The following is a 20,270-nucleotide window of genomic DNA, read 5'->3' as shown; positions in this document are numbered from 1 at the left end:
TAAAGGCTTTTTAAAAAAATTATCCTTTGTCCCTAGGAAAAATAAGTGTGTAAAATTTATTTTACCAATATCTAATAGACATCAATGAAACTGGATAGAAGCTAAAAAAAAACTAGTTGAAGTGTGGCTTCTACTGTCATGGACCATATCTAAATGGGAGATATGATATTATCATAGACAGAATTATAATTCAAAGTAATATGTAATAAATGCATTAACTAACAAAAGAATATAGCTCCAGGAAAATACCTGAGTTATAATTTAAAATGTATATGTTGTTAAAGTATATATTAACATTTTAATATTAAGTAAGTTACTATGTTGATCACAAGTGTCACTAATTAATCCATTCTACAATGTACCTTAAGCAAGCTAGCTCATATAGGAAGTTACAAAGAATATATCATCCAAGGGTCATGGAGGTCTAAAGATCTAGCAGGTGCAGAAATGGCCTCAGAGACTTAACAGGTCCAAAAATGGTTTCCAAGAATTGTTAGAGAACTTTTGGAGGGGAAGGGAGGGATATAGGGAGTTGGGGACAGACATGAAACTATAAAAATGTGTGTGTTTTGCAAGATGGGGTCTCAGATTTTGAACTGAGAAAAACCTAAAGACCTCTGCTCATGCCATTTCTCAATCACAATAAAGTCAGATTTTTACCCATAAGCATCTCCCAGAATCTTATTTTTACATTCCTTTTAAGAGAACTTTTATGTAATACATATTTCCATATTGTTCATGTCATGATATAAGACAAATATCACACATAAAATAAAAAATTTCATGAAGGAAATAAAGTTAAAGATTGCATGCTTTTTTCTGCATTGAGAGTCAAACAGTTCTTTCTTTGGCTATGGGTTAGCATTTTCATCAGGAGTCCCTTGTAGTTATCTCAGAAACTTGCTTTACTGATAATGGTTTAGTTCTGTGAAGATCACCATACTTCCCTACCAATTTCTCAAAATAAAATGTCTAGGCTCTTTTTTTAAGTCATGCCTTTCAGGTACTCCAATAATTATTAAATAATTTCTTCTAGATCTATTTTCCAAGTCAATTTTTTCCTCTAATAAGATATTTCATCTTTTCTACTGTTTTTTTTTTAATTTTGTTATTTTGCTTCTCAATGTCTCATGAAGTCATTAGCTCCCACTTGCTCAATTTAATTTTTAAGAAATTATTGTCTTCAGTGATCTTGTGTACCTCCTTTTCCATTTAGTCAATTCTACTTTTTAAAGTGTGTTTTCTTCAGTGAATTTTTCTCCATATTTTTCCATATGGTCAATTCTGCCTTTTAAAAAGTTCTTTTCTTCAATGGATTTTTATTTCTCTTTTACCATTTGGCCTCTTCTGTTTTTTAAGATGTTATTTTCTTCAGCATTGCTTTTGTCTCCTTAACCAAGTTTGTTGACTTGTGGTATAAATAGTAATGGAAAGCTATTGTTCAATATGAAATGATAAGCAGGATGATTTCAGAAAAAAAAAACTAGAAAGACATACAAACTGATACAAAGTGAAGTGAGCAAAACCAAGACATTGTACACAATAACAGCAATATTATACAATGAACTGTGAATAACAACTATTCTCAGCAATACAGCAATCCAGTATTATTCTGAAGGACTCAAGATGGAAAATGCCATCAACCTCCAAAGAAAGAACTGATGGAGTCTGATGCCAGACCAAAGCATACTTTCTTTCTTCATTTTTTTGTCCTAGTTTTCTTCTACAAAAGGACTAATATAGGAAAATATTTTACATGAATGCCCATGTGTAATCTACATTAGGTTGCTTGCTTTCTCAGTGAAGGGGAAGGGAATGGAGTGAGGGAGAGAACTTGGGTATAAAAAAAATTGTTTTAAGTGTGTTAAAATTATTTTTACTTATAATTTGAGAAAAAATAAAATAGCAAATTACAAAAAAAGAAAAAGGGTTATTAAGTCTTACAAAATTAATTCTTTTTACAATTTTGCCATAACTATAGAAATTATTCTTCTGGTTCTGCTCACTTCACATCTTCCCAAGATTTTTATGAAACTATCCCCTTTATCATTTCTTATGCCACAATAATGTCCCAGCATATTCATGTAACTTGTTCTGGCATTATTCCCCTCAGTTTCCAAGTCTTTGTCACCACAAAAAGAGCTACTAAATTTTTGCACATATGTCTTCTTTTTCTCTTTCTTTGTTTTTTTTTATTTTAATCTTTTTATTTTAATTTATTTTTTAATGATTTAATTTATTTTATAATAATTTAATTTATTTTAATCTTAATGGTTATGGAAACCAGTTCAAATCGATCCAGAACTCTTCCCCCTAGATATTTCTAGATTGTATCAGAAACTTCACTCTACAACCATCAGACCATGGATTTTTTTAAATCCACCTTAGGAATGGACTTTTTCATAGCTATCTTTTAAATTCTTAGAGATCCCTGTTCTGGATGATGAGATTTTCTACGAGTAAGAATATATGTCTTTTGTATGTGATATTTTTGGGGTCATGTGAAATGTATCATTTTTTAATGTTAGTATGTCTTGTATGTTAGAATTGAGAACCCTGGGGATCAACAGACCTAGTGTTCAAGATAGATTGGTGAGTGAAAATTGTGAGACTGGTCATAAATTAATAATTTTGTTAATCAAAATTAGTAGGGGGAAAAGAAAGATGGAAAAACAGGAGAGAGAAATATAAAGGTACTTTCTTTATTGCTTCATTTAGATTGCTATTCTGCAGCTGCCATTTTGGGCCCCCTAACCATGCTCCACAGGCAGGTCTAGTCAACAACAATCATGAAAGAGAAGAGAGCCAAATCCACTCTTGCCTCAATTTATCAAACCTATTCCCTGCCCCTAACTGTCATACGTGATGTCTCAGGAGCCAACTATGGCTTTCTATTTTTTGCTTGTGCTGCTGAGGTGGGATTGGGGTGGGGGAGGCATTTTCAGGGAAGATCACCCTTGTCTAGTGACCTCTTGACTCTACTACTACATTTTTTCAGCTATTACTCTATTCTCGTGACTCAATTCACCCAGTGATTTTTTTCATAAAGTCTTGGCCTCTGAGTCAAATCAGCAGCAGGAGATGAGGTCAAGTGTGAAGTGTGAGACCCTGGGAGAAGGAGGAAGAGTAAGTTTCCTTCACACAGATTAATACTTGGATATTGAGTGAAGTATAGTTGTGGGCATTAAAAATAGGGTCCCATATTGAAATCTCTGTGAGATTTAGCTTCTCAGGAAAAATATATTCTTGAGAAGCAATGGAGGTGGAACCAAGAGGTCAATAAGCCCTTTTAATTAATTAGTTTCAGGAGCAATTTTGCCTACTCCCCTATATGTGTGTTTGTGACTATACAACTTGTGGTATGTTTGATTTGTGTGAGTCTGTGAAGTGAACTTCTAAGAAGTCAAGTTCTGAGCAGCTAGGGTGGTTATGGGAGAGATGGTTTTAAATCCAATGAATTATTTTCTCTTCCACCTTTTGCCAGAGCTCAGTTCTTATCTGGCTAGAATGTATGTATTAAATTAAAATACGAAAAGCTCTTTATTGCCTTCTTCCCAGCTGTGCTTCTGGGTGTTATCAAAATGAAGAGGAAAGTGAGGATTGTATATGTTTTCCTTCTCGTTATTAGCTGGAGAAGGAACTACAAGCTTATTTTTTTTAAATACAAAAAGAAAAACTAAAATAGAACTATATTTCTTTTCCCTTTGCTTGCAAAACACTGCAGCTGAACTTTTGAGAACTTCAGTCCTAATAACTTTTGATATCTAAATTTCTGAAGACTAAAGCCTGGTAGAGTGGCCCCTCTAAAAAACTCTTGTTATCCTATAATAAATTCAGACTATACATATGTTCATATATATAAAGGACTGGTATTGGTATAATCTATAGTAACTTCAGCTGAGAATGTGTGCCAACTTTGTTATTTATTTTTGAAATGGACAGAAATCTAAACTATCTAATTTAATATTTTGTTAATTTGGCATTTACCATCATTGAAAAATTATCAAGTAGTTAATTTTGTTGTATTACCTTTCTGTCTAATCTTTTTTGTTTCTTTGTAAAATATAGGAAAATATTTGTTTTGTGGTTTGTTTGTTCTAAAGGGCACATTATTTTTCTTTTTCTCTCATATATTTACATATATTTGAAGATTGCAGACAATATTAAAAAAAAAACAAGAAAAAAATTTTCCTGTTAAAAATTTTTTTTCTAAATTCCAACATAGAGATGAAAGTTATGTTAGCAATTATTAAAGCTAGTTTTTATTTGGTTAATAGCTATTTTAAATTCCTGTTCTTAATTAGCTGAAATTGACTTTAAGGTTAAAAATGAGTGCTAAAATTCTGAGTATTATTAATTGAGGATTCTGTGTGGTATTATTTGATCCAGGTAGGATTGAAATTAACTTAGTGATAAGTTTAGAATAAGTCAAATTTCTCTGTTAATTTGAATTAAAATTGCTTCGGTTTGCAACCTTGTTAAGCCTAACTTCAACAAATGTGATAATTCACAGTATTGGGGCTCATTCTAATGGTTTGGGTTGGAACTAGCTCTAAATTCTAGCAATGGAGCAAAACTGCCCAGAAAGCTACAATTTGTTGCAAATGAAATAGAAATCAATGTAATAAGAAGGTAATGTGGAGCTGAGTAGGGATAAGATGGGGTGCAGGGAAGTTGATTTGTGTGCTCATATGAGAAATTGGAAATCCCATTTGGATTAAAATGTGTCTCTTAATTTGCATTGGATCCTCTTGTATCCTCTTTCCTTGGGGATGAAAAAAGAGATGTAAATTTGTTTGGCCAGGGTGTTATCCACAGTTTGAGCTGATGCAGTACTGAGCATCTTTCCTTATGTTTCTTCAGAGATCCTCTTCCAGCATCCTCCGCCCCCATGTTCCCACCAGGTACTTCAGGTGGGCCTATATCCTACCAGTCTACCAGCTTGGAGGAAGGGGACTTGGGAATGTTACAGATCAGAGGGATTTTTGTGGTTGATTAAAAAGACAAAAGTAATGATTGGGTTTTATGTAGTGAACAAAAGTGTAGGGATCTGAAATTTTGAATTCTCTTATTGGGTTATAATTTTATTGACTTGGGACCCAATGTAAATAATAATGATAAATATACTGCTTATTATTATTATTAATTTAATGAAATATAATTATTTCTTTCATGGAGAGGATATAATCAAGAATTTGTTTATTTTATAGAATTAATTGTTAATTACAAAGTTGTTTTCTCTGTATTAGGCTTTAAAACATTTTTGGATATGCTTGGTAAAATGTGAAAGGAAATTTGGAAATGTTTTCTCATTGAATTATTGTAATCTGGCTAAGCAGAAGTTTCATGTTTAAGTATGGAATATTGAGTGTTAAAATTTTTCTTTTATACTCTGATATTTTATTTTATTTATTTTTATTATATATATGTATATATGCATATATTATTTGGTCAACTTCAAACATTATTCCTTGGTTACAAAAATCATATTCTAGTCCTCCCTCCAGTCCCCCCACCCTTCCCATAGCTGATGCACAATTCCACTAGTATTACATGTGCCCTTGATCAGAACCTATTTCCATGTTGTTGATGTTTGCACTAGGATGTTCATTTGGATCTACATCCCCAATCATATCCCCATTGATCCATGTAATCAAGCAGTTGTTTTTCTTCTGTTTCTACTCCTACAGATTTTCCTCTGAATGTGGATATTGTTTTTTTCTCATAGATCAATCCAGGTTGTTCAGGATCACTGCATTGCCACTAATGGAGAATTCCATTACCTTCGATTGTATCACAGTGTATCAGTCTCTGTGTACAATGTTTTCCTGGTTCTGCTTTCGCTCTGCATCACTTCCTGGAAGTTGTTCCAGTTCACATGGAATTCCTCCACTTTATTATTCCTTTTAGCACAATAGTATTCCATCACCGACATATACCACAATTTGTTCAGCCATTCCCCAATTGAAGAGCATCCCCTCATTTTCCAATTTTTGGCCACCACAAAGAGCGCAGCTATGAATATTCTTGTACAAGTCTTTTTCCTTATTATCTCTTTGGGGTACAAAATCAGCAGTGCTATGGCTGGATCAAAGGGCAGATAGTCTTTTAGCACCCTTTGGGCATAGTTCCAAATTGCCCTCCAGAATGGTTGGATCAATTTACAATTCCACCAGCAATGCACTAATGTCCTGACTTTGCCACATCCCCTCCAGCATTCATTACTTTCCATTGCTGTCATGTTAGCCAATCTGCTAGGTAGGAGGTGATACCTCAGACATACTCTGATATTTTAAAGGGGATCTTAGGTTGTTGGAAAAAGGCAAAGTAAATTCCTGTCATATCTTTGTTAGGCATGTTTATCAGATCTTATCAGGCCTTTTGGCAGTCTTTTGAACTTCTATGTTGTCATACTTAAAGAACTGAGTTTTTTTGGTGTGTTAAAGAACTTTACGAGTTAAATCTTTAAAAAATTAGAATTTTTTTTATTTTAGACCATTTGGGAAATAATACAACTATTTGTATAAAGTATTTGTTAATTGCTGGAATATGATAGAGGTAGGTATATTTTTAAATCTACTATTCACTCTGAAAGTTTAGATTGTAATCATTTTAATGACAGATCAATAGTATTCCCTATTTATATTGAGATATAGAGAAAATAACCATAATTTGACCCTAAACTGTAAATGATGATTTTGCTTTGGAGGAAAAGCTTTGGGACATTTAATATGCTCCTATTCTAAATTTTTTAGCTTTAAGAGTCTGACTCTCCATCAGTACCATCACTCATTCATTTAAGGGAATTGCCATGTGCTCCTGCAGTCTGATACACTGAGGAAACAACCTTGCTGGATGTGAAGGTGGGATTTTTCTTGGCAATCATTTTGACCAGAGATGTTTAAATCCTGAGTCTGGCATTGGCACTCTAAAAACAAGTGAGACTGTGTGGAACTTGGCTGTGGCTCTTACCTGAAGCCAAACAGAGCATTTTGTGCTAGCGGGATGTGTTTTGATGCCCTGTGCATTTTGCCCCTGCCTTTTTTCTCTCCTAGCAAACTCCTCTTAATCCAGGTATTTGATCAGTAAAATATATGAACCCTTTTTAAAATAATCTTTCTTTATTAGTTTAAAGCTAAAATATCTAAGCTATTGCCATGTAACTTCAAGGTTATTCAACATGATTCTTTTGATATCCCTTGTAAGGATGATATTAGAAAATAAGTATTGTTCTATTAGTTTAGAGATAAGAAGTAAAGTAAGTGACTTGAGAAAAGAACTGGAGTTTGAAGCAGAGCTGAGAGAGCGTGTTAATTTCAACTGCTGACAGTTATAACTGTTTTTTCTATGTCAATTACTCTCTCTGGCAATTGGGAGTTGCTCTGGCAGTTGGCAGAAACACACTCTCAGAGACTCTCTCTCAGGGCTGGAGGAGGTAACATCTTTGCCTCTCTCTCTCTGTCTGAGGGAAAGATCTGAAGGAACTTAGTGTTTTCCTTTCCCAACTTGGGAAACACTATTGAATATCTATTGTGGTTTTTATAGATTGTTTAACTCTGAGAAGACCAAAGAAAAAAACTTGATTCTTATTGAGACTTAACCAGCTAGCCTTTGCTATTTTATAATTTGAAGGTGAAGTTAAGATTTATAAGGATAATAGTGGTAGTGGTATTTAGATAGAATAAATTTGGGTTAGTCAGATCAGGGAGAATTAATGTAGCCTGCAAAACACAGGAGAAGTGGTTCCTTGTGGCACCTGGGAGTTTATTTGGGTGGATTTAGAATCCCTTAGAATTAGAAATCCTTTATTTATCCTTATATATTTCAATAAACATTTTACATTTATAATAAGTCTCTTTAGCATCCTTGCGCCTGGCCCTGAAGGGAAGTTCACATTTGAGCTTCACTTTATCACCGAGGATACTTTTGATTACCTTTATCAAAAGTATCCGAACAGTTTGAACCTGATTGACAAGTTAAATAGTTTTGAAAAGCTTTGAACCTATATTGGAAGTTTTTCCATCTAAACATTTTTTTATAGCTCATCATAAATTTATTTTTACAGTTTGGTGAGCTAAATAGGACAAAGATCCTAAATGTCTGATTTTAAGGGTCCAATTGTCAATTTAGGCAGTTGGAGCCATTATCTCAGCAGGGGGTCTGTGAAAGTAGCCAGAGGTGAGCTGTGGTAACAGTGAGCTGAACCCTAGTTGGCTATAGTCAACTTGATACAAAGAATCTCTATTAGATATGACTTCTCTCATTTTCACTATTGTACCAGAATATGTAAAAAATGTAATTGCCTATGACTTTCTAATGCCAGTACTCTCATTGACACTCCTACAACTAATCTCTTATGTCCCTGTGCTACTATTATTTATGATGTGCTTTTACACGATGATGAAATCTTTGGCAGTTGTGTTCAAACATTTAAAAGCAAGTATCAAGCAAGCTAGTGCAAAGAGTGATCTAATGCTAAAAGTGAACTTTCTAGAGACTCAACTAGATAGAATGCAAATTCAATATAAGGAATTACTCAAGGCTAAAGGGACAATGGCAGAAACTAAAGAACATGACACAACTAAATTAGAGGGTACAGCTAATTCAGATAAACCAACTCAATTAGAAATGGAAACTGAAGCAGTAGAAAACAAACCAGCTCATATGTTTCCTCTAAGGGAGGTTCCCAGAGTGTCCCCAGAGCGTGGTATAGTGAATCTCATGTGCCACAAAAAGTTCACACAGGCTGATATAGATAGTGTTAAGAAAAATATTCCATCATATGAAGAAGAACCCATGGGTGTTGTAAAGCAGTTCAAGCATTTAGTTAAGCTTTACAATCCTTCTTGTGTGGACTTTGACATCCTTATGGGTGAATTATTGACAAAAAGGGAGAATCAGCAGATTATACAGGACACTAATAATAACCCCTAATTGCCAATTGGCGAACTCGGGATCCTGGTTGGGAATATAACTCTTTTGCAGGGTACAGAGACTTAACTACAGCCAGGGAGGCAATAATTCAAACTATGAGGCAAAATTCCAGATGCCCAAGAACCTGGTCTAAATTTGAGTGCCTAAAGCTAACTTCAAAGCTATTCAACGTGATTCTTTTGATACCCCTGGACAATCAAATAAATAAATATTTGACCTTACTATCTGTTGTTAATTATTTAAAATTCTTCCAAATTCTCAGAGTGGTACAATTAGGCAATTATTTGGGAATATCCAAATCAGGAGATAATTCTATTGTTTCAGAAAGTTATATCAGCAGCATTTTTTGTTTTGCGTAAGAAGAAATGAGTGCACTTATCCTTAGGGGGAAATGGTTTAGGTTTTTTTATGTTCTTTTGTCATTTTTTTTTAGCCCTTATCTTCTGACTTGGAATCAAAATATTGAGTATTGGTTCCAATGCAGAAGAGTGTTAAGGGCTAGGCAATGCCAGTTAAGTTACTTGTATAAAAATTAAATCTCTAATAATAAAAATATTATAGTTCAGGAGGTTTATTAAATATCATTAGAAATCAAGGAATAAAGATACAAAATAAAGGCCACATGCCCATGGCTGATCAGCCAGTTCAAACACCCATCTTACCACCACCAAGCTCAGTACCAGAAGTAAAGAGCTGGGACCTTCTACATCCCCACCTAATATCCCCTATCTACAGGAAGTACATAATGACAGGAAGTCAGTGGGCTCCTGGGAAATACAGTTCTTTTTTTAGAGTAACAAATTTTCAATTATACACTTGCCCAGGGTCACACAGCAAGGAAGTATCAGATCAGATGTTAACTTAGGACCTCCCGTTTCTGGCACTGGCTCTCAATCCATTAAGCCATTTAGTTACTTTCTCTTTTGTTATTTCTAAGTGACATCTTGACTTATTATTTATTGTAACTAATAACTGTGTATGGGATATATTCTGTAACACAGGCAGATTACTCCAGACTATGGACAAGATCTTAAGAGCATTACTCTATGTAGATGTTAATATCTGTTTATTTTTTTAGCAAGGTTAAAAATAGATTATGCTTGATTATAGATAATTTATTTTATACAATGTAACATGATTTGCCTAGATTTTTATGAATCCTATCCCAAATCTATTATAATAGAAGGGTGAACCATCTTTTTGTGACTTCATGTATGTTAACATAAAGCCTGGACATAGAATCCATGTTTTCAAGATGTATTGTTATTTAAGGTTCTTTCAGAAGGATAAGATCCTTTGAAGAATATCATACCCCTTAGGGGGAATTGAGAGGAATTGAGAATTTAAATTGGAGATTAAAATAAATAATAACAAATAATAGAAGTGAGATAATAATTGAAGTGAATGGTTTTTAAAAAGCAAAAAAAGATAAAATGATTATTATATATCAAATATGTTTCTAATTGTTTCTTAGGCATTGAGCATGTCAAGTTTTTTAAAACTGGGTATACATCAAATTTTTTTTATTAGAAAAGCTAATTCTAAAGCTTAAAACCTTACAGATTTTTAAAATTTCCTTTCAATTTGTTATTAACAGTTTCCCAAAGCAGATATCTGGTTCCAACAGAAGTAAAGAACAGCAAAAATTATAAGAGATGTAAATTATTTAGGATAGAGGTTCATAATTGGATATCCTTTATATTAATAAAATTAGAATCCTAATTCTTGAGTTAGCATTTACCATTTGTCCTAACTATTGACAGTTCAAAATTTTAGTGACTATATTAAATTGTATTAAGATCTAGTTTTCAAGCAATTTTAGGGGAAAAGGTTATCAGTGGCCCTGGACCAGAAGAAAGCAGTTCTGCCAGAGGAATTGCTCCTGGGATCAAAACTACTCCTGAAAACCAAAGAAGATGACAGCAATAGCAGATGACCCCAGAAACCAGATTGCTGCATCATGACACTTTGTGTTCTTTGTACTAGTGGGCGACCAGGAACCAAAGCTTGAAAGGTCTAAGAGAGGGAGGGAACAGATAAATAGAAGTGCCACTTCCTCTCCAAGGCAGAATTACACAAGGGAAAATGAGATTGGATCAGTGTCTGGTTTCTGTTTTCTTCCCTGGATGGATATTATCTTGATCTCCTTAGTACCTTAGAAGAATGAGATGTTCAGTTCTTCTGAATTAATAAGATCTATTTATTGTTTGGAGATTCAGGATTGGTAGATTTAGGGAAGAGAGAAAAATAGGAAGTCCCTAATTTTATTTCAACCTAAATTCCCTTCAGGGATTGAGGGCTCAGGTCTGGGGACCTGGGCCCCTGAGTCCCTGAGGATGTTGTGGAGTCAGGCTGGTATAATTTCCTAATATAGAGAGATACAGCTATTGAAGTTATCAATGGAAAATCTTCTGGGTGGATAGTCTCTTATCTTCCCCAAAGGGAAAAAGTCTCTATCCACCACTGTTGAGGAAAGAAGGCTAATCTGAGTTCTTTAGATCAATGAGGGATTATAGCAGTTTAAGATCAGTGAGATGATCTTCTCCCTTTTAGTTCAGAAGGGAAAAAGAACCCTTTCCAATTGTCTTTTCTTGGCTAGAGATTCTAGCCCCATCCCCCATTGTCATCAAAGTTCCATTTCCTTCCTGCATGAGGTTTCCTTGTAAATCAAGACTTTGCAAAGCAGACTGTATCTCTTTCATCCACACCTTGGGCATAATGGACTGGATAGTGCATTTGGGCCACCTATTCTTTTCATGTCTCTCATATGTCATTATTTTACTTGTTTGTAAGACAATTGTGCTAAAAAAAAAAAAAGAAGAAGTGACCCCAGTGGCTTCTTCTCAATGCATCTATCAATTTTTTATATCATGTTGAAAAACATCCAAGCAGCATAGACAGGCCCTCCACGTAATGTATAGCTATCATATTTGGGGTGCTTCACTAGGGATACTGAGACTCAGTTTTTCCAAGAAGCAGAGGGGGGATTGTGTGAATTTATTTTTCATATTTATTTATTTATTCTTACATCATATGATGGAGAATTATTGTGTATTGTTATGTCTGGGATCTGGGTAAGAGATATCATCCAGTCTGCTGCTTTTTGCATTTTCTTTGTCTTTAGAAACACCTAGAAATATCTTTATTTTTAACAGAATTTGGTTAATAGGTGAAGGGACATGTTTATACCTGTGTACATATTTCCTATGATATAGGTATGGAGAGGAGAGACAGTTTGATGGATCACCTCTTGATTCATCAATTAAAGATATCTTGGCATGTTCAAAGGAGGTGATGAATTATGAGCTCCTACAAATATTAAGGTGCCTGGCCAGCTCCAGCCATCCCTGGTCATGAGAGACAATCATTCAGACCTATATAACTTTACTGGTTATGATGCTGGCCAACCCAATGAAACTGATATAATCAGTAAACTTATATTCTTACCCAAAAATCAGTCTTTTGAGATAATATTAATCATAACAGGACATAATTTCAAATTGCTTTCCAGAATGGTTGAACTAGTTCATAGCTCTACAAACAGTGCAAAAGGAAACCCATTTTCCCAAATCTTCTCCAGCATTTATAATTTTTTTTCATCTTAGCCAAATTTAATGATCTGAGATAGACAACTAAGACTTATTTTAATATGTAATTCTTTAAGATTAGTAATATTGAGCATTTTTATATGACTATTGATATTAACATATATTTGGATCACAAGAGGAATTTGGTAGGATTCCTTCTTAGTTTATTTTTCCAAATAATTTATATTATATTGGAATTGTTCCCTAAACATTTGGTAGAATTCACTTGTGAATCTGTCTAGCTCTAAGAATTTTTTTTTTCCCTCAGGAAGCCATTGTTGGCTATTCAACTTACTTTTCTAAGTTATGATTATTTAAATATTCTATTTCCTATTCTGCTAATATTTTTAATTTAAATTTTTGTAAATGGTCATTTCACTTTGATTGTTAGATTTATTGACATATAATTGGGCAAAATAGCTCCTAATAATTGCTTCAATTACATTTTCATTGGTGGTGATTCTTCATTTTCATTTTTGATACTGGTAAATTGGTTTTCTTTGCTTTTTAAAATTAAATTAACCAATGATTTATTTTATTGGATTTTTTAAAATATGAAACCAGTTCCTACTCTCATTTATTAGTTCAATGGTTTTCTTACTTTTAATTTTATTAACCTTTCCTTTGATTTTCAGGATTTCCAATTTGGTGTTTAATTGGGGATTTAAAAATTTGTTTTTTATAATTGCATAACTAATTCATTTACCTATTCTTTATTTTATTTTTGTAAGCAATTAGAGATATAAAATTTCCCCTAAGTACTGCTTCAGCTGCATCCTATAAATTTTGGTATGTTTTCGTCTGGTTGTCATTCTTTTTAATGAAATTATTTATTTTTTCTATGATTTAGTTTTTGACCTACTTATTCTTTAGGATTAGATTATTTGGTTTCCAATTAATTTTTAATCTACTTTTGCATTTTCAATTCATTGAATGTAATTTTTAATGAATTATAGTCTGAAAATTATCCACTTAATATTTAAGCTTTCCTACATTTGGTTGTGGGATTTTTATTCCCTAACATGGTCATTTTTTTGTGTAGGTATAGCTAAGAAAAAAGTATACTCCAAATCAGACTTTTCCTAGTTCTATAACCTTGGGCAAGCCACCTAACCCCAAATGCCTAGTTCTTACCACACTTCTGTCTTGGAACTGATACTCAACAATATTAAGACAGAAGGTAATGTTTGTTTGTTAGTTTGTTTTTAACATATATTCATTTCTATTCATATTGATTTTTCTCTAGAGGTCTATCATATCTAACTGTTCAAAAATTCTATTCATCTCTTTAGCTTCTTTCTTGTTTATTTTATGGTTAGATTTACTTAGTTCTGAGAGGGAAAGTTGAGGTCCCCCACGAGCATAGTTTTATTGTCTATTTCCTTCTGTAACTCCTTTTACCTTTCCTATAAGAATATGAATGCACCATTTGGTGCATATGTTTTGATATTTACTGACTGTGGTATTAACAAAATGTAGTTTCCCTGCTTCTCTCTCTTTCTCTTTTTTAAATCCTTACCTTCTGTCTTGAAATTAATACTGAATATTGGTTCCAAGGTAGAAAAGTGGTTAGGGCTAGATAATTGGAGTTAAGTGACTTGCCAAAGGTCACATAACTAGGAAGTGTGTAAGGCCTGATTTGGATCTAGGATCTGCCATCTCTAGGTCTGGCTTTCTATCCACTGAGCCACCTACCTGCTTCTTTCATTTAAGAAGGTCTGGTTTTGCTTTTTGCTTTGTCTGAGATCATGATTACTCCACAATATGAGACTTATTTCTTTCTGGCCTCTTGTAATATTTTCTCTTTGACTTGAGAGCTCTGGAATTTGACTATAATATTCCTAGGAGTTTTCATTTGGGGATCTCTTTTAGAAGATGGTAATTATATTTTTTCAATTTCTATTTTATCCTTCCCCCCCCAATATAAAAGCAGTTGTTTTACCAATATTTTCTCCTATTTTTTCATCCTTTTGATTTTGTTTTATTGTTTCTTGATAGGCCATGGAGATCGTAGTTTGCACTCTCCCAATTCTAACATTTAAGAAAGTATTTTCTTCAAGTAAGCTTTTATACTTCTTTTTCCACTTAGCAAATTCTATTTTTTAAGAAGTTCTTTTCCTGATTGAACTTTTGTATGTTTTTTTTCTTTCCATTAGGATAATTCTGCTTTTTAAGAAGTTTTCTTAAATGGATTTTTGTGCTTCTTTTACCACTTGGACTGTCCTGCTTTTTAAGATGTTATTTTGTTAAGTATTTTCTGTGCTTCTTTTACCAAGTTATTGACTCTCTTTTCATAATTTTCTTGTATCATTTTCATTTCTTTTCCCAATTTTTCCTCTACTTTCCTTATTTGATTTTTTTAAAAATCTTTTTTGAGCTCTTCCAGGAATCATTGTTGGACTTATGTCCAATTTACATTTTTCTTTTAGCATGTTGCTCTTTTGACTTTCTCTCCTTCTCAGTTTGTGTCTTGTTCTTCCCTGTTACAACAGTAACTTTTTATGATCAGGTGTTTTTTTAGTTTTTTTGTTCATTGAACCAGATTATTTCTTGACTTTTAAGTTTTTATGAAAGTTGGGCTCTGTTCCCAGGGTGGAGGGGGCACTGTCCTAGACTTTAGGTTTTTCATGCTATTGTTTTTACAGTTAATTCTAGAGATATGTAAGTTTTCAGTGCTTCCAAGATGGTATGATCACTGCTCTCCTGGCCTGTGCTCTTATCTTTACCCAAGAAGACTCCTGTTCTCCTGTAGTTACAAATATTGGCACTTTTGTTGGCCCTGGAACTGTGACCAGGTCCCTTGCTTTCCTGCAGCTACAAGTGCTAGTGCTTCTTTTCAGCTGTGGAACTGAAATCATGGTCCCCATTCCCCTGTGAGTGACCTTAAGAACTTTCTCCACCCTGGAACAGTGACTAGAGCCACTTGTCCTCTGCAACTGCAAGGGCTATCTCTTCTTTTCATCTTGGAACTACTACCTGGAACTGTATATGGGTAATGCAACAGAGTCCTAGACTCAGCAGCAGCAAAAGGTTCCTCGAATTTCTTTTTGACCAGTTGTCTAACCCCTTTCCATTTGTAGGATGAGTGCACCCAAAGCTGCTGCTGCCACTAATGGAGTAACCTCTAAGACCTACTCCTATTGTTGCCAGGATGAGGTTTACACTGTGCCCCAGGGTTGACCACCACCCTGGTGTGATAGACTATTCCTACCAACTGGCTATATTGTTTTGGGCTAGAAAATTACTTTACCCTAATCTTTTGTTGATTTTGCAACTCTAGAATTTAATTTGAAGCTTTATTTTAAAGTTGTTTGGAGGGAAATTTGGGACCATTCAGGTGAGTTTCTGCCTCTGCTCTTCCATCTTGGCTCTGTCCCATGAACCCTAATCATTAATAATTTTAAGCTGCATTTTTCATTCACAGGTATTTTGTCATGAAAATGTGGATTCCATAACTGTTAAATTTTCAGACTGTCCAAATATCTATGGTGATGTGAAAATAAAATTTTTCTCTTCCTCAGTAAGTACAAGAAGAAACAACCAATGCAATGCTTAGCTTGAAGTTTTCTCTGGGTTTTCAAAGGAAGCAAGGATCAAGGATTATAGAGATCATGGAAATTCACAAAGAAGTCCAAAGTCCCAATTTTTCCAACAAGTTAAAGTTCCGTAACCATCAAAACTGTCATTAGAACTCTTAACCTAAGAACAATTTGGTATCAACTAAATTGATTGCTATAAATTTTAGCTCTACTGAATTCTTGCTGTTCCTCCACTAAAATGGCAAACAGAGAACAGAACTCACTAAAGATAATTTATAAAATGGACCACCCTCCTCTGGTCCCCATGCAACCAAGTAATGTGTATTCTTAAACATTATGTTTAAATAATGGAAATAACAGTAGCCAAAGCATTAGGGACCTGGTTATTAGTCCTGACTCCATAACATATTAGTAATATAACTATGGACAATGTGGGCTTACTTTTCTAAAATTTTGTAAAGAATATGTATGTATATGAAAATCCCTTAACCTCCTGGTTAAGCTAAAACAGTGGATTAAAAGCACTTTGAAAATACTAAATACTTACAATTTTTAGTTGTCTTTAATACTTAATACTAGTTTATTATAGACAAAGATATAACTATGTATGACATGAATATGATATGAATTCCTTCATTCTATCTAATGTTGTCTAAACAATCAATATTTAACTGAAGGGTGGGGGCTGGGACTTTAGTCTTTTTGAAATTGAAATAACTAATTCTTGGAATCAATTTTGTTAAGAAAAAGTAACCCTTTTTAACATAGTATATATTTTATGTATTTTTAGGCCATTCCTAAACTATATGACAAGTGTTCATTTTTCTTTTGGTTCAATACAGCTTTCATTGACAACAACAGGTATGAAATAAGATCTAATTAAATTAAGTTCACCCTAGTTAAAAGCTAGACATATGTGTGCATGTGTGTGTATATGTGTATGTGTGTTTTAAAGATGAGAACAAAGAAAGGAGGCATTGAGTAAATGGCCAATAATTTGATTATCATCTTATATTGAGACATGAGCATTGATGGGTTCATTGAATAAAAACTGAAATGTGAATTATCATTTACATTTGACACCATGGAAGTTAGTCATTGTTTAAATGCTGTATGAATATACAAAAAATATAGAATCAGGAAGACCTGATTCAAATCCTTCTGCAGATAACTACTAGATCTGTGAGTCAGGGCAAGTCACTTAACAGGTCTGCCTCCATTTTCTCATCTAGTAAGTGAGGATAAAAATAATACCTACCTTCCATGGTTGTCGTCAGAATAAGATGATAATGTGTAATGTGCTTTGCCATCCTCAAAGCATTATCTTAATGTTCATAGAATATATAATATGTATGTTTAATGTAGAACAAATTAAAGGTATATGATAATATTGTCCTTAGGATCCATGCCATGGCACTCTGTTCTAGGTAAAATAAGGAAGTTGTTTAAATAACGTAAGGAATTCTCTCAAACAAAGCCTTGAGATGGGCCTTTTTTCTGGCAAATTCTGTGTTATAGCATGGTACAACTAGTCTAGAGACAGCCAGGAACATGAGCAAACTACTTATCTTCATGATAACATGTAGAATAGATAATACAAGATAAAATGTGAACATTTGGAACAGGTAAAGAGCAATGAGGATGTTTGTTCATTTAATCTAATTCTAAGATGTAACAGTCCAAATATTCTGCAAATGAATAAAGTTTCTTTTTAACAGAATTTTTAAATGATATGGAGTGGGAGAGTTCCCTCAAAATTCTTAGAAAATTGGCTTTGAAGTTCATATACAAAGACAATTCCAATGTATGTGAGAATCTCAAGAGAGTGTCTGGGGTTCTGCTTGTCTGTGGTGAAGAAGGGGTGAGGGAAAGTTTGGTCACCTAGGAAATAGAAATTGAGGAGTCACTTATGACATAGAAATTGTGCATTTGTTGGCATTGATGAGGTAGCACTCTGTACAAAATGAAAACTTTAATTTAAAAATAATTCATTTCAGGTCTGGAGAAGTAGCAGTGTTGGCATCTAGTATAAATTTCCAAAGAAAGAGATGAATATTACTCTTGTGGTTTAAACTCTGCCTGAGTTCCATCATACACAGAAATTAATCTAATGCTCTAAATGCAAAAAGCACGTTGCTTTAATTCTATGAAAGAAATGGTCTCAGAAGAATTCAATAAAACCTTTCACCAAATTTTCTCCAGAACAATACCTATCCTGTACCACTCATTGCCTTTCTATTGAGGGAGAATTCTAAGAGGGTAGAGGGTGAAAAAAGGAATGGGCTAGTTACAAAGAAGACATAAACTCAAGATGATTTAGGTTTGACACTAAAATGCTACTAAAGAAAGTAGTTTTTAAAATTGCACCTGGGTAAGACATTTACACCTATAAACTGCTAGTAGAATTAATACATGCTATAGAGATTTTTGCTTGCTTTTTTTTTTTTGCAATACAATAGAAAAGGAAGAAGTGAGTAAAGAGAAAAGAATGCTCAAAAGAGAATTAGTAAAGTCCTTCATTTTTAAGACTCAGAAAACAGCAGCCTGTTGAATAGTTCTTGGTTTTAGCTTGGAAATCAAATTTCATTATTTTTCCTTATCTTAGGCTCTATCTTAGCAGAAATGAATTGGATAATCCTCATAAACAAAAAACATGGAACATTTACCGTGAAAATTTTGCAGTGGAACTACTGTTTTAAGAAGACATGACCCACAGAAGTGTATATTTGTTTAAATGTCCCTCCCCATCTATTAAAGAATCATGTTCCTGTGAACTGGACCCTTACTACATAGAGGAATCTTCTAAATCTACATTTCCTTGTTGGTGTATTCATTTGTATTCTATGTACTTAAGAAGTCTATTAAATGTTGTAAGTAAAAGGCATGTGTTCATTTTCTTACATACTTTCTTGCAGAGAACTTTCAAGAAAAATAAGGCTTGCAGAAGAAAGTAGGTTGTATGTGAACTCAAAGGACCTATGTTTAATTCTTGATTCTGCCAATTATTAGGTGAAGGCAAGTCACTTAATTTCTCTGGGCCTCAATTTTCTCATCTGTAAAATGAGTGTTAGTCTATGTTGCAACTAAGATCTTTTCCAGCTCAAAATCTATGATTCTGTGACTTATTTTATGCAAAATTAGTATCCGAATCTTCGGTTAAATTTCACAAGAGAATAATAATTTATCACTTCATAGAAGGTTACTGATGACTGGCATATAGTATGGATTTATTAAATGTTTATTGAATGGGCTATTGACAAATCCTTCCTACTAAAATTAATATGTACTAAATAGATTATTAAAATATATACAAATATATTTTATTGATGCCTGTGACTTTTTAAAAACAGCATTTTTTTTCTTGATCTTGTCATTCTCTCTTGCTTCAATGGTAACTTACTATTATACCTTTCAGCCTAAAAAAAGAGCCTTTTTTTTTTTAAACCCTTACCTTCCGTCTTGGAGTCAATACTGTGTATTGGCTCTGAGGCAGAAGAGTGGTAAGGGCTAGGCAATAGGGGTCAAGTGACTTGCCCAGGGTCACACAACTGGGAAGTGTCTGAGGCCAGATTTGAACCTAGGACCTCCCATCTCTAGGCCTGGCTCTCAATCCACTGAGCCACCCAACTGCCCCCTGCCTTTTTTTTTTAATGGTCATAAGATTTCAAGTTGAAAAGGCCTGAAGGAACATCTCATCCTTCTAAATGAGGAAAATTATTCCTGGAAAAGTGAAATTATTTAATCAGTTTCTCACACATAGCAGAGCTAGGATTTGAACGTAGAATCTCTGACTCCAAATTTAGCCCTTTCCATTTCCCTCTTTTACTGACCCTAATTACTTAGAAAGTATTTGCTTAAAATTTTCCCCAAAAAGGAATGATGAGGTTTCTATTGTATGTGTGCTTTGTGACTTCTATCATGACATGAGCAATATGGAAAAATGTATCACATGAAAGTACAAATATAACCTAAATATCACTGCCTCAGGGAAGGGTTAGAGGGAGAAAACTCGATTCTAAAATGTAAAAAAAACAATTGTCAAAGATTGTTTCCATATAAAACTGAAAATTTTTTTTAAATTTTAAAATTCATGTTCAATATCACTAACGTAATAAGAAATAGAAATGAAAATAACTCTGAAGTTCTGTCTTACATCCTACAAACTGATGAAGATGACAAAAGTATTGGAGAGACAATGGGAAAACACCTA

General features: G+C 33.7%; 1 protein-coding gene across 2 annotated transcripts in view; it reads left to right on the top strand.

Annotated features, from left to right (window-relative positions):
* The window catches only part of LOC100027993 (phosphatidylinositol 3,4,5-trisphosphate 3-phosphatase TPTE2-like), a 128,793-nt gene extending 109,853 nt beyond the window's left edge, over positions 1–18,940 (top strand). Inside the window, exons 18-20 of one of the 2 annotated variants that reach the window (XM_016421919.2) lie at positions 15,946–16,041; positions 16,903–16,921; positions 18,666–18,940. In XM_016421919.2, the coding sequence (XP_016277405.2) occupies positions 15,946–16,041; positions 16,903–16,921; positions 18,666–18,769 (219 nt within the window). In that variant the 3' untranslated portion in view covers positions 18,770–18,940. Of the gene's footprint in view, positions 1–15,945; positions 16,042–16,850; positions 16,922–18,665 lie in introns of both variants that reach the window. The other variant, XM_007495378.3, reaches the window with a different exon arrangement.
* The last annotated feature ends 1,330 nt before the right edge of the window (positions 18,941–20,270 follow it).

The sequence above is a fragment of the Monodelphis domestica genome, chromosome 4 (genome assembly GCF_027887165.1).
Source record: "Monodelphis domestica isolate mMonDom1 chromosome 4, mMonDom1.pri, whole genome shotgun sequence".
NCBI lineage: Eukaryota > Metazoa > Chordata > Mammalia > Didelphimorphia > Didelphidae > Monodelphis > Monodelphis domestica.
This window is presented reverse-complemented; position numbering and strand designations above follow the sequence as displayed.